The sequence below is a fragment of the Centruroides vittatus genome, unplaced genomic scaffold (assembly GCF_030686945.1).
Source record: "Centruroides vittatus isolate TY-2023 unplaced genomic scaffold, ASM3068694v2 contig_888, whole genome shotgun sequence".
NCBI classification, from domain to species: domain Eukaryota; kingdom Metazoa; phylum Arthropoda; class Arachnida; order Scorpiones; family Buthidae; genus Centruroides; species Centruroides vittatus.
The window spans coordinates 456,627-477,801 of record NW_027122579.1 but is presented as its reverse complement, the minus strand read 5'-3'; the positions used below and the strand labels follow the sequence as shown (position 1 = coordinate 477,801).

At 31.2% G+C, this 21,175-nt stretch overlaps 1 protein-coding gene across 11 annotated transcripts in view; it reads left to right on the top strand.

Annotated features, from left to right (window-relative positions):
- The window catches only part of LOC136983798 (multiple C2 and transmembrane domain-containing protein-like), a 122,112-nt gene that overhangs the window by 82,538 nt on the left and 18,399 nt on the right, over nucleotides 1–21,175 (top strand). For 6 of the 11 annotated variants that reach the window (XM_067280650.1, XM_067280651.1, XM_067280654.1 and 3 more), the window contains 7 exons: nucleotides 3,337–3,439; nucleotides 3,639–3,740; nucleotides 4,158–4,232; nucleotides 12,459–12,578; nucleotides 12,665–12,793; nucleotides 12,937–12,987; nucleotides 13,442–13,456. In XM_067280650.1, the coding sequence (XP_067136751.1) occupies nucleotides 3,337–3,439; nucleotides 3,639–3,740; nucleotides 4,158–4,232; nucleotides 12,459–12,578; nucleotides 12,665–12,793; nucleotides 12,937–12,987; nucleotides 13,442–13,456 (595 nt within the window). Of the gene's footprint in view, nucleotides 1–3,336; nucleotides 3,440–3,638; nucleotides 3,741–4,157; nucleotides 4,233–12,458; nucleotides 12,579–12,664; nucleotides 12,794–12,875; nucleotides 12,989–13,407; nucleotides 13,458–21,175 lie in introns of those variants that run through there. The other 5 variants (XM_067280655.1, XM_067280656.1, XM_067280649.1 and 2 more) reach the window with 5 other exon arrangements.

Below are 21,175 nucleotides of genomic sequence, written 5' to 3'. Positions count from 1 at the left end.
GAAAAATACCTATGTGAACTTTTTTCCCGAAATTTTCCGAATTTTCATAGGTTTTTTCCCGGGTTTGGTTTTCTCTGCCTGTTGCCCTCATGATTAGGCCACACTAGGCTGTCGCGGTAATAGAAAAAAAATTATGTTTAAACATAATTTTTGTTTAGTTTTGTGGGGGCCCTGGGCACAGGCCCCAAATGCCCTTATGTAAATCCGGCCCTGACTATAACTAATGCATATAAACTAACTTAAAACTTAAAACTAAGGGAAGAAGGAAGATGATAGGGAGAGTAGTAAAATTGGAAAATAGGATAGAGAAAAGAACGAAATATCCGGGGTTTTGTGGAACTTCACAATTTTGGTGGAAGATCATGTGGAACTCACTCTGAAAGATGGCTCATCATCATCTTCCCTAGGTTATCCTTTATATCTAGTCGATACTCCTTTTATCATGACTACAATAAAATTCAAATTTCTATCAGACTAGCACTGTTCCTCCAGTCTAGTTGCTCTTAGCTATTCAGAGCACCATCTTCAATGTTTGTCCACCTTGAGGTCTGGGCCAAAGAATGTCTTACTCTTTCTCTCACATGCCCTCAGGCCTCTTTCTTTCTTTGTTCTCTGTGGTTCCAAGAATCGGTCCTCACCACTCAAGGGAAAAGAGTTAGAAAGGAAAGTTCTGGAAGCAAGAAGGAACAAAGAACAAAGAATACATTACACTAAAACACTACACTAAAACTACACTTAAACTATACACTAAAACTATACTTAAATTATATATATATATATATATATAATGGCATACTGCCACAATATTATGTTTGGAGATTAAATGTATATATTTGAATCAAACTCTGTGATCGTCTGATTGATCAACTGCTCCATCAAGAGAACAAGCAACATGCTGACCAAAACCATTGATAGCAGGGGTTTGACATTACATCTTCATCAAGCCAAACTACAAGGGCATTTAACATGTTCCAGTATCATTTGGATCTTGTCAAGCAATTTTGAAAGATCATTTAAGCTTGAGGTGCATCACTTCTCAAGTTATCCCAAAAACATTGAAATTTTTTTGAAACTACAGTGTGTTTAAGTGGCTGAGGAAATGCTTTCTCAAGGCAAATTGTTCTTAAAATGCATCATTACAGGAGATAAAACATGGATCTATGCTTTTGATTCCAAAGCAACTCAACCTTTAGAGCATCATTCACTCAACAATTGAGTGAAAGGCACTTTAAAGGTTAAGCAAGACTGAAAAGACCATGTCAAATTCAGTCAAAAATCAGGGGCAATGCACAAAACTAACACCAGCACTGTGAAAAGAAAAAATTTACTAATGTTTTCATCTATATAAAGATAGACAACATCAGATAAAAACGACAGAACAAAATGGCTAACAAAATTGAATGTTTTTTTCAATGTTCCAACTGATTACATAATTAGAATACATTAATGAGAAATTAATTGATTATTTATTCGTTTATTGTTTAAACAATTTACGTATTTTGAAATTATATCCCGAACATAACATATAAATTTTAAACACAATGTATTCTAATTACGTAATCAGTTGGAACATCTAAAAAAACTTTTGATTTTGTTAGTAGTTTTGTTCTATGTCATATTACCTGATGATGTCTATTTTTATATAGACGAAAACATTAGTAAATTTTTTCACAGTGCTAGTATTGTATAAACACACAATGCACAAAACCAACACCAGTTTTGGAGAGATACTGAACAAGGGCATGTTGACTGTTTTCTTTGATTGCATGGTATTATGCATCACAAATTTCTTCTGAATGGTCAAACTGTTGACAAAGAATATTAATTGAGCATTTTGTGTCATTTATATGAAGAAATTCATAGAAAACAATCTGATTTGTAAATTCAAACTCTATTGAGTAAAGGAGTTTGAAAGTTGTACGATTTAGTTATAACAATGTCATTTGCAATGCCTGTATTTAATAATTCACAGATACTGAAGGGTTCTATTTAATATTTATGATGAAATCTGTTCAAAGGATCTTTATTCTATGTAGATGATGTGCTCTTTTACAGTTTGACCTATACTTATATATATATATATTATATATAAGTATAGGTCAAACTATATATATATATATTATCTTTTTTCATATTTTTGTTTTTCATCACTCTGGGCTCTTTATGAACATTATAAACAACAGTTCTTTCATTTTGAAAACAGTTAACAAAATACTTTTACTTTTATTAAACTCTATATTAATTATAATTAAAATATATATATAGTAAGACTCCATGTAACGCTGCCTCAATTAATGCTGATTCAATATAACGTGGTCTGCTCAAAGCCTAAAAAAATGCTCAAAATTTATGCTGATTCAAATTAAAACAGCATTTCATTGATTCGTATATAATACAATTATTCCCAAACACGAACCAATCAGCAAAAGGTGGAAATTCATCATAGCACTGTACTTTCCTTAAATCTACATTTGTTTCGTAAAATTTTGGAAAAAAATATAACATCATGGATGCCGTATGAAATATTGACTTCGCTTTGCAACAATTAACTGATAAATGTGTGCATCAAGTGTGGAAGAAGTTATGGCTGAAGGTATCAAAGAATTTTCAACGAGAAGAGCCTATCATTAAGTTGTCAACCTAATCAATACAGCAGGACTAGGAGATGTAGACGAGCAGGCTATTGAGGAGTTACTACAGGTTTCTGTTGAGAGCCTTACCAAAGATGACCTTTGAGAACCAGCAGAACAAGGAATCCACGTGGAACTGGAAAATAGAGATTCTGAAAACGAAGAACCCAAAGAACTTGCTACAGATTTCCTTAGTAAAAGTTTGGTAACAATAACCGAAATCATTGATCAAATTGTAGTTAATGATCCAGATTTTGAAAGGAGTGCAAGAGCAAAACGAGGCATTTTGGATGTGATCTTGTGCTACCAACATTTGGTTAAGGAAAGAAAAAAGAGCAACAAATGAAACTACACGACTTTATCGCAAAAAACAAGAATTTCAGAAAAGCCAGAACCTTCGTCACAAAATATGAAGTTTACATTTCTGTATGCATATGTTTATGTTATTTAACATATATTATTATGCAAATTAATATAAAAATAACTTAAAATTATAGTAAAATTTTCTTATTTTTGGTTGCGTATTCCCCTTTCCTTATTTACTCTGTTAATATGACCTTGTTTAACGCTGTTTCGCTTAGCACCTTGTTGTCTAGGAATGCATCTCCCACGTTAAGCAGGGTCTTACTGTATATATATATATATATTTTTTTTTTTTTTTAATTAATTATTTTTAAGACCATTATAATTAGTTCTTAATTTGTAGCCAGGTAAAAGATATTCATTCAGTTATAGAAATAACTGTTTATGATGAAGACAGAGATAAACGTTGTGAATTCCTAGGAAAAGTTGCTATTCCACTTCTAAAGGTAAATTTATAAATTTTATGTTTAATGTTTAATTATTTCATTTATTGTGTGTTTTTAAAACAATAATCTTTGTATATTATCATTTTAATAGAATATTTTTATTTATTTAAAATCATAATTTTGAAAGAGAATGATGATAAAATACAATATTGTATATTTAAAAAATATTATTTTAAAATGCATAATTTTCATATAACAGGTTAAGAATGGAGAAAAGAGATGGTTTGCTTTGAAAGATAAAAAACTAAAGGCAAGAGCCAAAGGACAAATTCTCTTGGAGATGGATATTATTTATAATCCAGTTAGTATTATTGTATTTAATGAAATTAAAATTATTTTGTGAATGAACATTAAAATATTTAATCCCTTGCCTTATACTTTAGTGATACAAAGAATGAAAATTTGTTATTTATAATTATGAAAAGTAAGAAAATGCATTTCATTTTTATAAATTTATAATAAGAATCCATAGTGCAAAGTATATTGATGAGCACATATAAATAAAATTAAACATTTTCTTAAAAATCAACAACTATTTTATTATTTACACTACTTCATTTTTCCCTCCGCAATGTTCTTTACATATTGTTTACATTGAATTAAATATTTGTATTATTTATTCAAAAAATATAAATTTAAATTTAAAGTGTGTAAAGAAATATTTTTAATCAATTAATTTAATCTTTATTAGTAAATTTATAAAAAATTTTTGTTGTAGATTAGAGCAAGTGTGCGCACATTTAATCCTAAAGAAATGAAATACATGCAGCAAGATCAGAAATTTAAAAGAGCTGTAAGTTTTTATTATTGTTATTTTAATTATTAAAAATAAGTAATGTAATTTTTTATTCGTTTAATTATGTATTGTTGCTACTTATGCATCAGGTTGCTTATGCTTAAGCTTTCCATATCTGGTCTTGACTTTCATCTATCTAACTTCTCTCTCAATATTAAGAAAGAAAAGACAGATGCCATTAGGAATATACAGGTCTGCAGTTTGAAAGTTAGTACATTTATGATGATCAGGATATTTACAATAAAAACTGAAATAATAATTTAAAATAAATTTTGATATAAATTATTTATTTAAAATATTAGTTATACCTACAAATAATTTTGGCCTGTATTATGATTTTTTAATATAACTTCATTTCATTTTAATTCTTTGTGCAGACATGACCGTATTTAATGCATTGATTTTATATGGAACATTTAAATTTAATAAAATTGACTTACAGACTGAGCCAAACAAAGAAACCAGTCAGCTTAACAGATAAAGGGAATTTTTATTTTTATTTTTGAGGATTTACAACAAATCACTATCATACAATCCAAGGTTCAATTCACCTTTCCTACTCCTTCCTCCTTCCAAGTTCTTCTTCTTCTTCTTCTTCACAAATGAGAACCAGATAGCCAATCAGCTACTTACATTTGGTTCTTTCCTGACAGCTCTTATTTCTAGTATTTATGAGACCATGCCAGTACTTATTCTGCAACTTGAACACCAACTACATAGTGTATTTACTCGGACACATGGCAAATTTCATCACTAATTTTTATTCAGTTGATACGTGTATTAAGTGCTTGTACACATTTCGGGCTGTTGACGCCCTTCTTCAGCCAACTTCAAATCACAGATCTTTGTAAACATAAAATTGTTTTAAAACTTCTCTGTACATTAATCAATTTTTGTCATCTGATGGAGAATTATACATTAACCATAATTATACATATACATTATGGATCTACCACATCACTATGTAAATGAACACAGTCATACGCATTAAATCAATAAGAATTTGTTTGTACAATAGAACCTCTGGCTTTGATGTAAATAGATCGAATAGGTATGTTGTATTATAAATTATTATTATATATAAAAAAGACTTATGGAATTGTCATCGAAAATTGATAAAAAAAGTAATACTTAATGTATAATTCTCCATCAGATGACAAAAATTGATTAATGTACAGAGAAGTTTTAAAACAATTTTATGTTTACAAAGATCTGTGATTTGAAGTTGGCTGAAGAAGGGCGTCAACAGCCCGAAATGTGTACAAGCACTTAATACACGTATCAACTGAATAAAAATTAGTGATGAAATTTGCCATGTGTCCGAGTAAATACACTATGTAGTTGGTGTTCAAGTTGCAGCTCTTATTTCACCAAAAAAGATAACAACAACCGAGTATACTTAAAATACTAATCTTGCAATATGCATGCATGAAAGGGAAACAAAGGGAGATGTGAAATAGAATAAGAAGAACAAAGTAACAGGAAATTGTAGTTCGAGACAGGGTTGCACGTTAGGGTTAACAGATTTAACTGACTTGAATGTAATGAAAAGCTAATGTTCTCAGATGACACTTCCTTCTAATATATACCCCTTTGGTATTCACCCAATATTCAAGTACATACAGCCTGATGGAAAAGGATTCCTTCAAGATGATCTTCTCAGAGCTTCCGATCACTCTCACTAGTTCTCCTTCTTCAGCTCAATGCGCATACATACATACAAGAAAGACATCAGCCGTACATGAAGTGTTTAGCTGGCAGAAAAGAGGGTAAGGGAAAGGGGGAAATAAGGAGGGATAGGAGATAGACAGTAGAGAAAGGTAGGATCCCTCTGAATGGCATACATGGCTACAGTACCTTCTATGTTTGATGTTGCTGTGCAGTTTTTAAGCTGCAACAGCTCAATGCACAGCCATCTATTCTTCTACTTACTTCCACATGCTTCTCTCTCTCTCAACTTCAGGTGAGAACAAATAAAAAAGGGGCTGTCACACATGACCTCTCAGTGCTTTTATACTTTCCAGGAGGATATTCTCCCTCTCCCTTGTGACTCCTGTTAGCAATCCAGATGCCAACTTCATACAGACTGTTGAAAAGGTGACAGCACAGAATGAATGAAAGGACAGAGGAAAAAAAAGCAAAAAAAAATATATATATATTATATATTTTTTTGCATTGCGGAGCATTACAAAATAATCGGTGCATTACGCATTAACTTATATACATTACCTGATCTGTACACTAATAACTAAATAATTTATTAAGTTATCATTTATCATTATTCAGTTCATTATTAATATGAATTCAGATTACTAAATATGTCTTCTATTAAAAGAAATTTTCTTCTTCTCTTCTTTTAATCAGTTTAAAACTTTCTCTTAAGTTCTAAATTTTCAACAAAAATTATACTGTTAATAGTAAATTTAAAGTAATACAGTCAAACCCCATTTATTGGTTTCTCAGTTATGTGTGTTTTGCAATTATACATTAAATATTTTTTGTATGTTACTTTCTCCTGATTCATACTCGTACCCAGCAGAATTAATAAAAAACTTAAATCAACACCTTAATGCTTGCTGAGAAATTTTTAATTAAACGAACGTTTTCGGCCTCATCTATAGGCCATCATCAGGTCGAAATACAAAAATTGGAACGCTTACGTTCCATACATTATTGTATTCTATGTATGGAACGTAAGCGTTCCAATTTTTGTATTTCGACCTGATGATGGCCTATAGATGAGGCCGAAAACGTTCGTTTAATTAAAAATTTCTCAGCAAGCATTAAGGTGTTGATTTAAGTTTTTTATTTAATTCTGCTGGGTACGAGTATGAATCAGTTTGACATGGCGACACCGGCTGATCTTTATAAGGAATATAGGAAGTTGACGTTGAAACTAGTCAAAGCTAATTGTAAGTTGGAATTTTTAAGAGAATGCATGATTAGCAAAGTTTTTCCGATGTCTATATATAGAATCCGCATCCCGAAAGAATGCGGCTCGTTAAAACTCAGAGTTTGTTTTGCGTGCCTTAAGAAATCCATTAAATTTGCAAAAAACAAAAAGTACGGGATCCTGAGACGCCTCATTGATTTGGAAAACAAAGTGTTTAATGAACAACCTGATAAGCTTATGGACATGAACGTTGGAGTTGCACGTTTTACTGATAAGGTCTACAGGAGCTTAAAGAAACGTTATATTAAGAGAATGAAATGGATTATCTACAAGCAGGTTCCAAAAAACAATAGGAAGAGCATCACAACATACATAGTATGGGACCAAATTGAAATACCCAATAGGGTAAAAGAGCTGCTGAGCAAAGGCCCAAACTTCGTACCAGAGAGAGCGGGGATATGGGAAACGTCATACCAGGAGATCGAAAGAGGAATTAGGGGTTTGGATCCCGTTGAGAAGGACTATATTAGGTGGAAGACTGTATTAAAAAATCAAGATAAAGGGAAAAGAGAAGGCTACAGCAAGGATATCAGATACACTAAGGGATGGTTAAAAGAGAATAATTTGATTGCGGCGAGAGCAGATAAAAGCAAACAAATTGTCATAATGAAAAAACAAACGTATGATAGAGCCTTAGAAGAATACATCAGAAAAACAGAATGTATCAAGGTCAACAGTAATATAGTTCAAACTATTGATAGAAGGGTTAAAAAGCTGGAGGAAACCAAACTAGCGAAGATATTACCGTTTCTCCGAAAATGCCGGAACCCTAGACCAGGGCTCCCTAGACTCTTTGCCTTCGCTAAAACCCATAAAGAGGGTAAGGAAATAAGGCCTATTGTGGAAAAACGAAAAGGTCCTACATTTCTCCTAGAAAAAAGATTGCAAGAATACGTCTCCGCGTTGATGGAAAGTAATAAGTTTGTGGTAAAGGATCCTGTTATGGTAGTTAAAGATCTACAAAGCATTACTTTGATGGATGAAGAAGTGGGAACTGTGTTAGATTACGAAAGTATGTACCCGTCGATCAAAGTGGAATCCTGCGTAGAAGCGCTGTTGGAGTTCTTGTTTAAAGAAAACCCAACGTTAACACAACACAGAAAGGAGGTTATAGAAATGGCTAACCTAGTATGTTGCGAATCCTTCTTCGTTTACGAAGACCAAACATTCAAGCAAAAAAGGGGAGTACCAATGGGAAGCCCGATTTCGGGGCTCCTTTGCGAACTTGTTGTTAGAAAAGTAGAATTAAAAGTGCTACGCGGCTTCGAAAGGGACATAGTATACTACAAGAGATATGTAGATGACATTTTCATAATATGGAAGAACAATCGGGTAATTGCTAACTTTGTGGATAGAATTAACGAAAACGAAGAAGGCCTTAACCTGAAGCTTGAGCAAAAAAGCTCTAGGATGTTGCATTTCTTAGACATTAATATCGTATTTAGCAAAGGGCATATATCCACTGGCGTATTCATTAAACCTACACATAGCCCACTTTATATCCCTGCTAGCTCTTATGACCCTTATAAATATAAGTTAGCGGCATTTAGAGCTTTGATTAGAAGGGCCTTTATATACTGTGAAAATGTGATAGACCGACTTACGGAGATAGAAAGAATTATACGGATAGCAGGAACATTAGGGTATAAGAGGAAAGTCATAGAGGGAATTATTAGAAAATTTGAGACCAGCAGTGATAAAGACACTAGACAAGGGCCTTATAGGTACACGAAATTTACATTCAATAAATATCTAGGAGGGATTATGAAAGAAATAGCAAGCTTGAAGGATGCAAGGGTGATCTTAAAAAGGGCTCCGAATTTGTATAAAATACTTAGAAACGATAAAGGATTAGTTAAAAAAGAAGATAAGGCAGGTGTGTATAAGATCCCCTACGAGAACCAGCTGTTAGGCATTAATAAAGAGTACGTGGGGGTTACTACTAGAAACTTAGGAATTAGGATGAAGGAACATAAGTATGATATTAGAAAAGGGTCCAATACAACAGTACTAGCCCAGATGGGGCAAGCTGAAGGATCAGTGGTACGGTGGAATGAGGCGAGAATCATAAAACAGGTACATTCCCCAACTTTGGCGAGAACAGCGGAAAAAATGGAAATTTACAGAAGTAAGCTAAAAGATAAATGTATTAACGCAAGGGACGCGGAAGGTCTTCCTTCGGCTTGGAAATATGCCCTTAAAAACTTATAGGAGGGGCATGAACTTAGTTATATTTTAAATTGAATTATTTCTAGTTAGGATAGGTAATATTGATATTATGTTCGTTTGTTATTATTATTGTTGTTTTTCTAGTTTCTCACTATATGTTTATTTATTTATTTATTTTTTATTTTTTTCGTTAATTAGTTCCATTTTTTAAAAAACGTTTAGTTTGAATTTTGTATTCTATGTATGGAACGTAAGCGTTCCAATTTTTGTATTTCGACCTGATGATGGCCTATAGATGAGGCCGAAAACGTTCGTTTAATTAAAAATTTCTCAGCAAGCATTAAGGTGTTGATTTAAGTTTTTTTTTGTTACTTTCTCCATTATAAAACATTTCAGTTATATGTCTTTCATTTATAAGATTTTGCACTTATACAGTACATCATATTTTTCAGTATCCTAAAGCATTTTTTTTCATTTATGCATTATTCACTTTGAAAAGGAAAAATTCTAACTAATTGTTAAAAAAACTGAAAAATTGAATTATATATTCACTTTGGCTTAGTCCACGCTGACATTAAATTTCCAACAAATGCAAAAAGCAGACTGGATAATTTATAATGTGATGCCACTTCCAACAAGTTTTCCTGTTTAGCAAATTGCTCTAATTCATAGAAAATGTTTGCTTTCCACAATTTGTATGTGAATCAATTTCTCTAAGCAAAATAAAATTGCTTTCCATTTTCTCATACATTTTCACTATTCACTGTTAGTGTGAGCTAATCTTTAGATTGACTCTTTATTCTTTTACATGGCTGGAGTTTCATTAGAGTCAACTGACTTGTCACATACTCTACTAATATGTGATAAGTCCATTAGAAAACAAGAAACAAACAAAGTGAATTTTTTAAAAATACATAACTTAATTTCATTGTTTTACTTCTATTTTTATATGTTGTTCAAATGTATTATACACTTGCAAAGAAAGCCCAGCATTGCCTAGGAATTCAGGTAGGGAGTTGAGTTGTCCATGTTATAAGGTAATATATGTTTCCCACAGGGTGGCAGAGTATAACTATGCAAACTTTGGTGCATATCAGTACAAGGGTTTGAGAATTTGTAGGGGAGATGAAATCAGCAAGAAGGAGTGAGAGATCCAAATTTTATGGTAGCTTATGTACATTAGAAAGTAATAAGATTTCCAATGGTAAAAGAAATAAAAGCTCAATTCAGTATATTCTGAAATTACCTTGAAGTAAGAAAAAACAAAGAAACAAACATTCTCTTTTTATATGATTTATTTACACCCAATACATGCCTTTTCTTAATTTTATTTCAGGATGTTTTCTTACCTTATTTCATTTAATGTTTTCTTACCTTGTGGTAAAAAAATATATTGATCACTCACATTTCCAGACCTAGAAAGACCCAACATATAATTAGGGAAGTAAATTCTCATAACATAAGACTAATTCTTATTTTTAAATAATGGTACATTAGGATTAATACTAAAACAATGAATACATAAAAATACAATAGGCCTACATAAAAAATTTAGTTTCATCCAAAGGAAGTAAATTCACTCTTTATAATTGTATCTGATAACATAAGAACATTATTATAAGAAACGAATGGCCAAAACAATATAAACAAAGCATATATACAATTATCTGAACTGCACAAGTCAAAACTGAAACCAAATGGATAAGATGATAAATTTAAAAAAGCCCACTAGGTGGTAAAGGGGATTGGCCTTGAATACAAGACAAATGCTGTGGTAAATTCATCTTTCTCATGCATTTTTCTGTTTTTTTAATCTATATAGAATATGGCATATGTTCATTTGAGGGAATAAGCTTCCCAATAGTGAAATAATTTTAAAAATTAGTTCAATAGATTCTGAGATTATCTCCAGCAAATTGGAACTTCTTTGTTAAGAATTACAATTACAAATTCAATTGTACACTGTTAATTTGTGCTTTATTCACTCTGAAAGGAAGTCAAAAGTAGTTTCATTTTGTATATTTCTCTGTTTCCTTAAATATACAAATGGGATTCAACTATACAGGGTGTACCAGAATGACATTTAAAAATTTGGGGAAGTGTAGAGGATGAAATTTTGAACGTTTTGATATAAGGAACCCATAGCCGGAAATGTGATATAAAGTTTCTACAGTGGTAGGAAGTGCTTGACCACCCTTCACTTTGGTAGCTACCCTTCTGTCATGTTATTGTTCTTGACTTCTTCCTCCGGGGTTATGTAATGTCCCTTGTGTACGCAACACCTGTAGGAACAGTTCATGAGCTTATGGAGTGCATCTTTACACCATTTAATACCATCAGAGGGGAGCATGGCATCTTACAAAGAGTCGGACAAAATATGGTTTGTCGTTGCACATGATGTAACGAAGTTGCTGATCATCACATTGAACATTTACTCTACAGTAGTGCAGCCACTGATTCAATGTACAGTTTGATTGTACTCTGCTGTTTTGTCAATAAAACTTGTCATAAATACTGTATTCTGATGTTTCATTCAGCATACCGACCGCAAAGTGCAAAGTGCTGTAGAAACTTTATATCACATTTCCGGCTATGGGTTCCTTACACCAAAACATTCAAAATTTCATCCTCTACAATCCCTCAAATTTTTAAAACATTATTCTGACACACACTGTATATTTTTGCCAAGAAGGTATATTTTCATAAAATGAAAAGAAACTGGAAAAATAAGGATTTTTGCTTTAGTTTTCAATTTATAACTTAATAAGTATATATTCATTGAAATTTTAAAATGTTAATAGATTACTATAGTTTTAAAATTATTTTATTTTTGAAAATTAAACCAGTCCAGTTTTTAAAAAATAATTCAGTGTAATGGTAAAATTTATAACATTAAAATATTTAATATTTGTATAGTAAACAAAATCATATTAAAATCAATTAAAAACAAAAATTTTTAAATTGGTAAGGAAAACAAATATGATAAATTTTGTCAGTTTTATGAATAACAAGATGATTATTTTTTTTAAGTGATAAAGTAACCATGTTCTTTTGAAATAAATTTATCACAATTTAATTTCTATTAAATTTATATATACTAGATATTCATGAGGAATGTCAACAGAGTGAAAATGATGGTGATGGATTTTGTTGAAATTGCAAAATTTCTGAATAGTTGTTTTCAATGGGAGTCAACTGTAAGAAGTGTTATTGCCTTTGTGGTATGTAAAATGCACAAAATAATTAAGTTGTGAAATGATTTTATAGCAATTATAATAGCAATATTAAAGATTGTAATTTTATAAAGGTCTTCCTCGTCATCACTTACACATTTGAGTTATATATGCTACCCATTGCCCTCCTCCTAATTTTCTTCAAAAATTATATTATCTTCGCTATTACTGGTTTCACAACTGGTGCAAGAGATGATGATGAGGTATGTTAAGACAATGAAGCATTTTTGCATGACATTTCATTAACATTTTCTTATAATTTTACTCCAATATATTGCCTACTAGTATTCATCCCTTATCCTTTAGAACAGTAGATCAATAATTAAAAATTCTCTTGGTTCGGTAGTTTGCTGAGGAAGATGAGGAGGATGACGATGACGATAGAGATTCCAAAAGTGTAAGCCTCTTTATTATAAAACATTAATTGCTAAATTATGTAAATTGTTTTAATTGCACTTTTTCACAATACAATATTGATTTCAAAGTATATAATTTTTTAAATTCATATCTGTATAGACTTAGTTCTTAACTTTTATAGCCACAAAAATTCTTTTCAAATGAGTTTCACATTTAATTTTTTTTTTTAATTTTTTACCCTAATCATTGTTTGTTGTGATTTTATATTAGTTTATTTTGTGCAAGTATTATATTTTTGCATCAGTATTTTGATACAAAAGATTCACAATTTCATACGCAGACTTTCAAGAATTTTATTGATCATTAGATTAAAAAAAGGTGATTGTCTTTAATAATTGAGCGGCTTATGTGATCCCCATATTGTTTTGATTATTTTTATTACATGCCTTCCCTGCACCAGTGAAATTAACATTCCTGCACCTCCCTTCTTACAGAACAAAAAACCCGAGGTAAGCATGGATTTGGATGATGGTTTTCTGTTTAATAATCAATTAATTTTTTAATGTGATCCCTTTAATGTGATGCTTGTAGAATGACTTAAATCACTATCTAACTGCATGATTAACATTATTAATTTAATTAATTTTTCATAAAATCTCACAAAACTTTGCATTATGTTGATAAATGAATAAGTTAAATCACAGTTCAGGTGGCCAGTGCTTTTAATTAAGAAAATATTTAGTTTTCTAGCTGTCTATTTTTAGATTAGAACTATTTATTTAATACTTCAGAATGATATACAACTGAAATCTTATGTTAGAACAAAATTCAACTTAAAATTTCTAGAATAATTATAAAAGAATGAATAAATCTGCTGAAACATACTTGAATTAAATTTCTTTTGTAGTTTTAAAGAATAAAATTCTTTTAATAAAAGTGTTGATTTCCTGAACTAAAGTGGTTTGATTTATTTATTTGTAATTAAATTGTTAACTTACCATACTATATTTATTTTTAAGTTCATTGATTTTTTAGTAAGTATTACAATGAACATATGGAAATATTTACATGATTGAGATAAAAGTAGAATGTTAAAATTTTCCATTTTTTAGTTCCATTAAGAATAACATTTTTTGATGATCAATGGGGTGTTTCCCATGCCAAATATTATATAAATTGAAGAAATTAATTCAAATTATTAAGCGTTCTGTTCTTTGTTGGATTATTTTCTGTTCAATTTTTTCACTAAGTTTCGTTTTCACCTGATGACGACGTCCATAAGTGCGTCGAAAGTGCTTGCAGAAAAAGAATATAGAAAGAAAGAGCTTTAGAATATTTTAATAAAATAGGATGAATGTTATATGATCTCTAACCATTATATTTGCTATATTTACCTAATCAAACTATTACTTTAATTACACAGCATTTATTATTATCTGTTAAGTACAGAAACAGAAGTAATTTCATTAAAGCTCAATTTTAATAACTTAAACCAGTGTGCTCAAACTTTTCAATTGGCAGGTCAATTGTGCATAAGTTATAAGTAGGCAAGCTACAGATATTTTGTATATTTCATATATATAAAAAATAGGCCTATTTCTGTCATTTATAAGTGGTGTGTCAAATATGTTCGTGGGCTAGATTTTGTCTGGGCTGTAGTTTGAACACCATTGATTTTTGTCATCATTTTTTTTAATGTTTTTGGAAAACAACCTACTTTTTGTGTATGGGCTTTTCTACAAACTCATTCTACTGTATTTTACAGAAAAATTTGTAAAAGGCTCTATAAATTTCTTTCAAATGACCATAAAAGTTTATTTTAGTAAACAATTCATTTCAGGATTTGATCGCTTGCTGTTCTCTCAATTGGTTTTAGCCTATGTTCCTTGGAACCAAGCATAAAATTGCTATTGAGAACTTATCAGACAGGAACACTTCTCTTGATGGAAAAAATATATTTTTATTTTCTATTTTTTACAAAAGATATGCATTTCAAGCCTTATGCCCTTCTTCAGTCCTTATTACCATATGTATAATGGTAAAACTATATAAGAAATTACAGTGTTCATTTAAAAAAATACAAAAATGACCTAAAAATATAACTGATGGTGACTACTGAAATAACTAATTGTTAAAATCATGGGGTAAAACTGAAATAAATTATTTATTTATATTTTATAGTAAAATAATTAAATATTAAACTGAAAAACCAAGGTGTAGCACATGAGGTGTGCAAGCTCCAAAATCTGCTTATAATGCTGATGTGCTCCCTTCTCACCAAGAATAAGGTCTCTAATACTACGTTCTCACACAATCCATGACTCATTTCAATCTCGATTTACCTACAATCTGGATTGTGACTGTCGCTAGTCGAATGTCGTGCTGTTTGCACAGCCAGTCCACTTGAGAACAACCCGGCTATTACACGTGATGATAAAACTGACATAACTATGCGGTAAGTCACGAACACCAACAAACAAAATGGAAGTTTTGGTTAGAAATAAATACAGTACTTTTTCTTGCCATTTATCTAATAATAGACAGATGTCATCGTCTCTCCAAATACAGTATCTTTTTTATTTCTCTGTCGATAGCCCAACACATGTTCCGCCGCCATCTTGTATTTTCTCACACACGTGGGATTGTGGGATCTCTCTTATGACTGGATCTAGTTTCAAGAACTCTCTTGACTCAATCGCAATTGAACCTTGTTTCAGTTGAGATTGAAACAATTGAGGGAGGTCGCACCAAGGCATAGTCGCCAGCCTTGGTCACAATCTAGATTCAAATGCTCGGTGTGAACAGGGTATAAGTGTGCAGAAGCATGGTTGCAGCCAAATCGAAGGGAAAAGGGATACAAAAATCAAAAACCACGATGTGGGGATTGCTACCTACCTCAACTTGCCGTAAAATATCAACCAAATCAGTGAACTTGTTGATAGAAAACATGTAACCTTTCAGAGGCGATGCTGTAAATAGCCTTCTCAAGCAGCCTCATTGGAGACCCAACTTTATCAAGAACCAGACTCAGTGAAGGGGTTGGTTTATGCATTTTGGCAAATGCAAACAATCTCGGAGTGTCCGGAGAGGCAACCACCAGTTTTATCAATATTTAGTTATTTTACTATATTTATTTATTTATTGATATTTTAATTTATTTCAGTTTTACTTGTTTTACCCCACATTTTTAAAAATTAGTTATTCCAGTAGTTACCATTAGTTATATTTTTAGATAATTTTTGTATTTTTTGTGAGTTGTATGCATATGTTAAATGTACTCTGTTAATTTCTTATATAGTTTTACCATTATACATATGATAATAAGGACTGAAGAGGGGCATAAGGCCAGAAATGCATATCTTTTGTAAAAAACTGAAAATAAAAATCTTTTTCCCATCAAGAAGAGTGTTCCTGTCTGATAAGTTCTCAATAGCAATTTTATGCTTGGTTCCAAGGAACATACAAATCATTTTAGTTTATTGTTTTCAATTTAAAACCTAATGACATATAAATATTTTGATAGCATGTACTTTAAAAAATCGTATTAATTCTCATGTACTTTTAATGTTTTATTATTAATTACTCTATTAAGAATTACTCTCTTTGTTGTTTGAGATAAATTTTTTAACCTACAATAATATTTCTGTAAAATACAATGGAACAAGTTTACAAAGATACATAAATAAAACAATATTTATTTTATTAAGAGAGGATCAAAAGAAAAAAGACAAAAACAATTAGTAAATGTAGGCATGTATACTTGTCAACTACTACATGTACAACATTTAACAAAAACATGTGTAGTTTTTAAACCTGTTCAATGTTTTCTTAAAATAACCAAGCATCACTGGATACATTAGCTAATGTATGATAAATAAAATGTCTAGAATTTGTTTCATAACAGCTAATAAGATAATAACATTAATTAACCTTAATCTTAAAATGAAAGTATAAAATATTAGTAACACATAACATTTAATATTAGCATTATTATTAATGTCAATAACATCAGTATGCATATTTCATTTGGTAGTCACTATAACAAACTTTACAGAAATGCTGTGAAAGCAAATAGTAATTAATAGTAATAAATATTAATTATTTTCTATAAGTAAATTTATCAAACAGCTACTTAATACATAATTGATAAGTTTCACAAGAAATAATCGTTATGAGTTTAGGCCTATAACTCCTAATGAAGTTATTTGTTGTAAAAAAATTCAAATAAAATTAAAAAATTGAGACTATGAAAATAAATTTATCCTAGAAGTTGTGGGGTTACAAAATGAACAATGCATATAAAATAAAGAAAACATGTTTGAGCAGTCTTTCAGTTTAACAAAACAAACCTACTCTGTGGTCTGCTGTCTTTCAAACTTCTGTTTTCCTTTATTTCAAAAAGTTCTGGAAGTCCTCAGTCATAAAATGATGAAGCTTGTTTTGAACGTTTTTATGAAGTTTTGTGTTGGAATTGGCTTTCCAACAGTTAAAACTGCTTGATTGGTTCCAATATATTTGTGTACATTAGGCACATTTTGTTTACAAGGAATGTACTGAATCTTATGTTGGTCAGGTAGAAATTGTGTCTTAGCATAGTGAGACATCTAACCAAAACATAAATCTCCATTCAGGTAGTTCTTCTTCAAGAATGGGACTAGTCTTTTCATGATGTACTACATACCAGTGCTGCTATATACTTCTGTGTTAATGCAAAGTTTAGGTGATGTGATGAAAACCCAAGACCACCTGCAAAGGCTTATAACTACCTATAACAGGGATGTCCAAATTTTTGTTCCTCTGGGCCACATTGGAAGAAGTCATAGAATTGTGGGCCACAAGTATATATAATATACTTGTGGCCCAATCCTTAAATATATTTGTATATTTAAAGATTAATATGTCTAGATTATAGTAATAAGTATTAAAACTTTATCACAAAAAAGAATATTTTAAAAAATTACTTCTACAGACACTTTCAATCTTTACTTAGAAATAGATAAATTCCTTTATCATAAAGGAGACAACAAAAATTTATTTGAAAAACACAAATAGTTGTTTTTTTTATTAATTAGAGATACAAATAAATGACAAAACACCATTTTAAAGTGCATTTTTATTCAACTAATATATTTATAAATAATATGTAGCCCAATAAGTAGCCAGTGTGCCAAATGATATTTTTTATGCCACTCTAAAAAAACAATAGCCAAATTTGGGGCAAAGTAGCCAAATCTTGCAACACTGGAAGGAATAGTAAATAAAGCTGGAGTTGGGACTCAAAGAATTATAGACCCAAATGCAGGGAAAGGAGAGAAAGGACAAAAGATAAAAGAAGTGAGGAAGGTTGGAAAATTAAGGGTCAATATTTGCATAACAGAAGGTCTATTTAACTTTTCTCGCTACTTTTTATCTTTTGTCCTTTCTCTCCTTTCCCCGAATTTGGGTCTATAATCCATTGAGTCACAACTCCAACTTTATTTAGTATTCCTTCCTCATTTGAAAATATTTCCTTTCCACTCAGAAATAAAATATGTATAAAGGTTTATGGCTTTGTAAAACTTTTTTTTTTTTGAGTTTATGCCGTTGAAATAAATAAATAAAACAGTTTGTCGGTTTTGTTTACACGTTTATTGGGCCACATTGGAACTTGCTTTGAGCCTTGTGCGGGCCACGGGTTGGATACCCGACCTATACCAAAACCTTTGTAGGGAATTTTGCATGATGCTTGAACTTTACTTCTGACATGATACCCTTTGCTTTTTCACAGTAAAAACTTTTATTTCCTCCACATTTAGAGCCATTTAGTGTAAAATAAGATTTGTTGTCTGTAACATCTGGATTATTTTTAGGCCATAGATCTTTATTTAGTCACTGGAGTAATCTTGTTAGATTTCCTGTTTCACAGTGTATTTTCATGCAGAAATCCTTTTCTACAGCAAAAGGATTTTTAATTAATTTATATATATGTAGGTGAAGTAGAGACTAAGAAAATTTGACCATGATAATGTGTGTTCATGTAATTGTGAATGATGTTTTGTATGAAGACTTAAACTTTTGTCTTAATAAATTTTCAATTTATAATATTTTTATGAAATTGTTCTGTTTTTGTGCTAAATAGCTGATGAATAGGTTCTTAATTAGAAAAAAAAACAAAAATTAGAAACTATAACATCAAAACCATTATATTTAGTGTAGTACAATATACTCATCCTAAAAATAGGAATAAGTTGACTTTCAAGCTCTTACAAGAAACTCAGAAAGGAAACTAGCCATGGAACTGCCCATAGATAATCACGTATTTTGTATGTAGATGATACTATCAAATTAGAAAAGAGATAAAGATAATTCTAAGATCTCTCGGTGACATATCTTCATAGATTCCTCATTAAATGCCTAAAAAATTACTGGAGTGTCTTTTCAAATGATAATTTATTTGAAGAAATTTTCAAAAGCAAAAATTATACAATATAACTGATTAAATTACTTTCAATATCTTATATACAAGATGTGTTCAAAAAGTTTCAGGAGTGTGCAAAAAAATAATAATAGGGTAATTATTTTGAACAATACTAACACGAGCTTCAATACACTTTTCTAATGGTTTGTCAATTCAGGAAATATTCAGAAAAGTCAGCTTCTTTCAGGGTAAAAAAATTTTCATTTTATTCATCTTATATGAGTTCTATTGATTCTCCCAGTCTAGCTCCTAATGACTTTGAGTCAATATTTTGGATATAGAATCTGTTTTCCTTTTAAAACAACAACTTTAAAAGAAAAACAGATTTAGTCAATAGAACTAACGTGAGGTATTGAAGTAAATTCTATGATTTCTGAAAGCTGATTTTTAAACTTTTTTCTGAATTCTCCAATTCAGAAAAAATTTTAAAAATCAGCTTTCAGAGAAATTGTATTGAAACTTGAGGTGATTATTTTATAAGGAATTTATTTGATATTTTTTATTTAATGTATATTGATTTATTGACCATTCCTAAAACTTTTTGAACACACCTTGTAAATAAATGGCTAAATACATAAATATGTTTTAAATAAAGCAAATATTTTGTTGATTATCCGATGGATCTAAGTCCACGGATGTAATAAGGATGTATGTTAAGGACTCAAGTAATGACCAATTACACGTGCACGAATTTGGCGAAACAACAGTAATTTATTCTAACAGTACAATAACCGCGAGATGCTTCCTAACCCTCAAGTTTACACGATACACGACTTAAAACTAACGAAATTTACAATACTCTATATACATATATACATACACATTTTCCTTCTATACAATAATTGCATATATTAGCCTTCGACGAATCACGGTATTATGTTAAGTAAATGCAACACGATCTCGAGTTCCAAGCGTTCCTTTTCTTTACGTTAATTCACAAAACTAATAGTTCTTTCCGATACCTGAACGTAATTTACGTCACCAGAAGTACGTCCCTCGTTGATACTTCTCAATTACACTACGATGGAAACGGATTGTGCTTCCCGACTGAAAGTGGTCGCCCTTTCTAGACTCCTGTTCTCCCGGTCTAACTCCGACGTCCTTGCTGACCCTTCCTCGGCAACCTTCCTCGACGAATCCAAAAGCAGCCAAAAAGTGTCCTCAATCGTGAGAGTCCCTCAATTTATATTTCCCGCTCTCCGGAAGTCCGCTTCACTTATTGTCCCACTCTGGACCAATCAGAAAGCTTCTCACGTATCCTAAGGTGACATCATAAGAAAATTCCACGCGACACGGTACAAACCAAGAAAACCCGATACATACAAAAAGGAAACCGAGAAAATAATTAATAATAATAATAATAACAATAATACATAGTTGCGTAGCACTACATATCTCCCCCCCCAAGCGACTCACTTCCCGTAGTGCAAACTACGGAAATCAATTTTGCGTTCACGTAGGTTATAAGGTTTCTTACGCACCTCAAGGTCAGTGCACTTCTGCACACCACTTGTGTCAACACCTTGCGTGTTAGTGACCACCCCACGTCTCCTCACCAACCGATCATCCAGGACTTCATCATCATCCTCCAGTACAATTCCTCTATCCTCCCTCTTTTTTTTCTTATTACAAATCGGATAGCCATAGCAAGGTTTTAGGCGATCGACATGGACAGTCTCCTGATCCTTCATATTGCAACCCTCCACACGATACGTAGTTGGGTTTATCACCTTGGTGATCCGAAAGGGTCCTTTATAATTATAAGAAAACT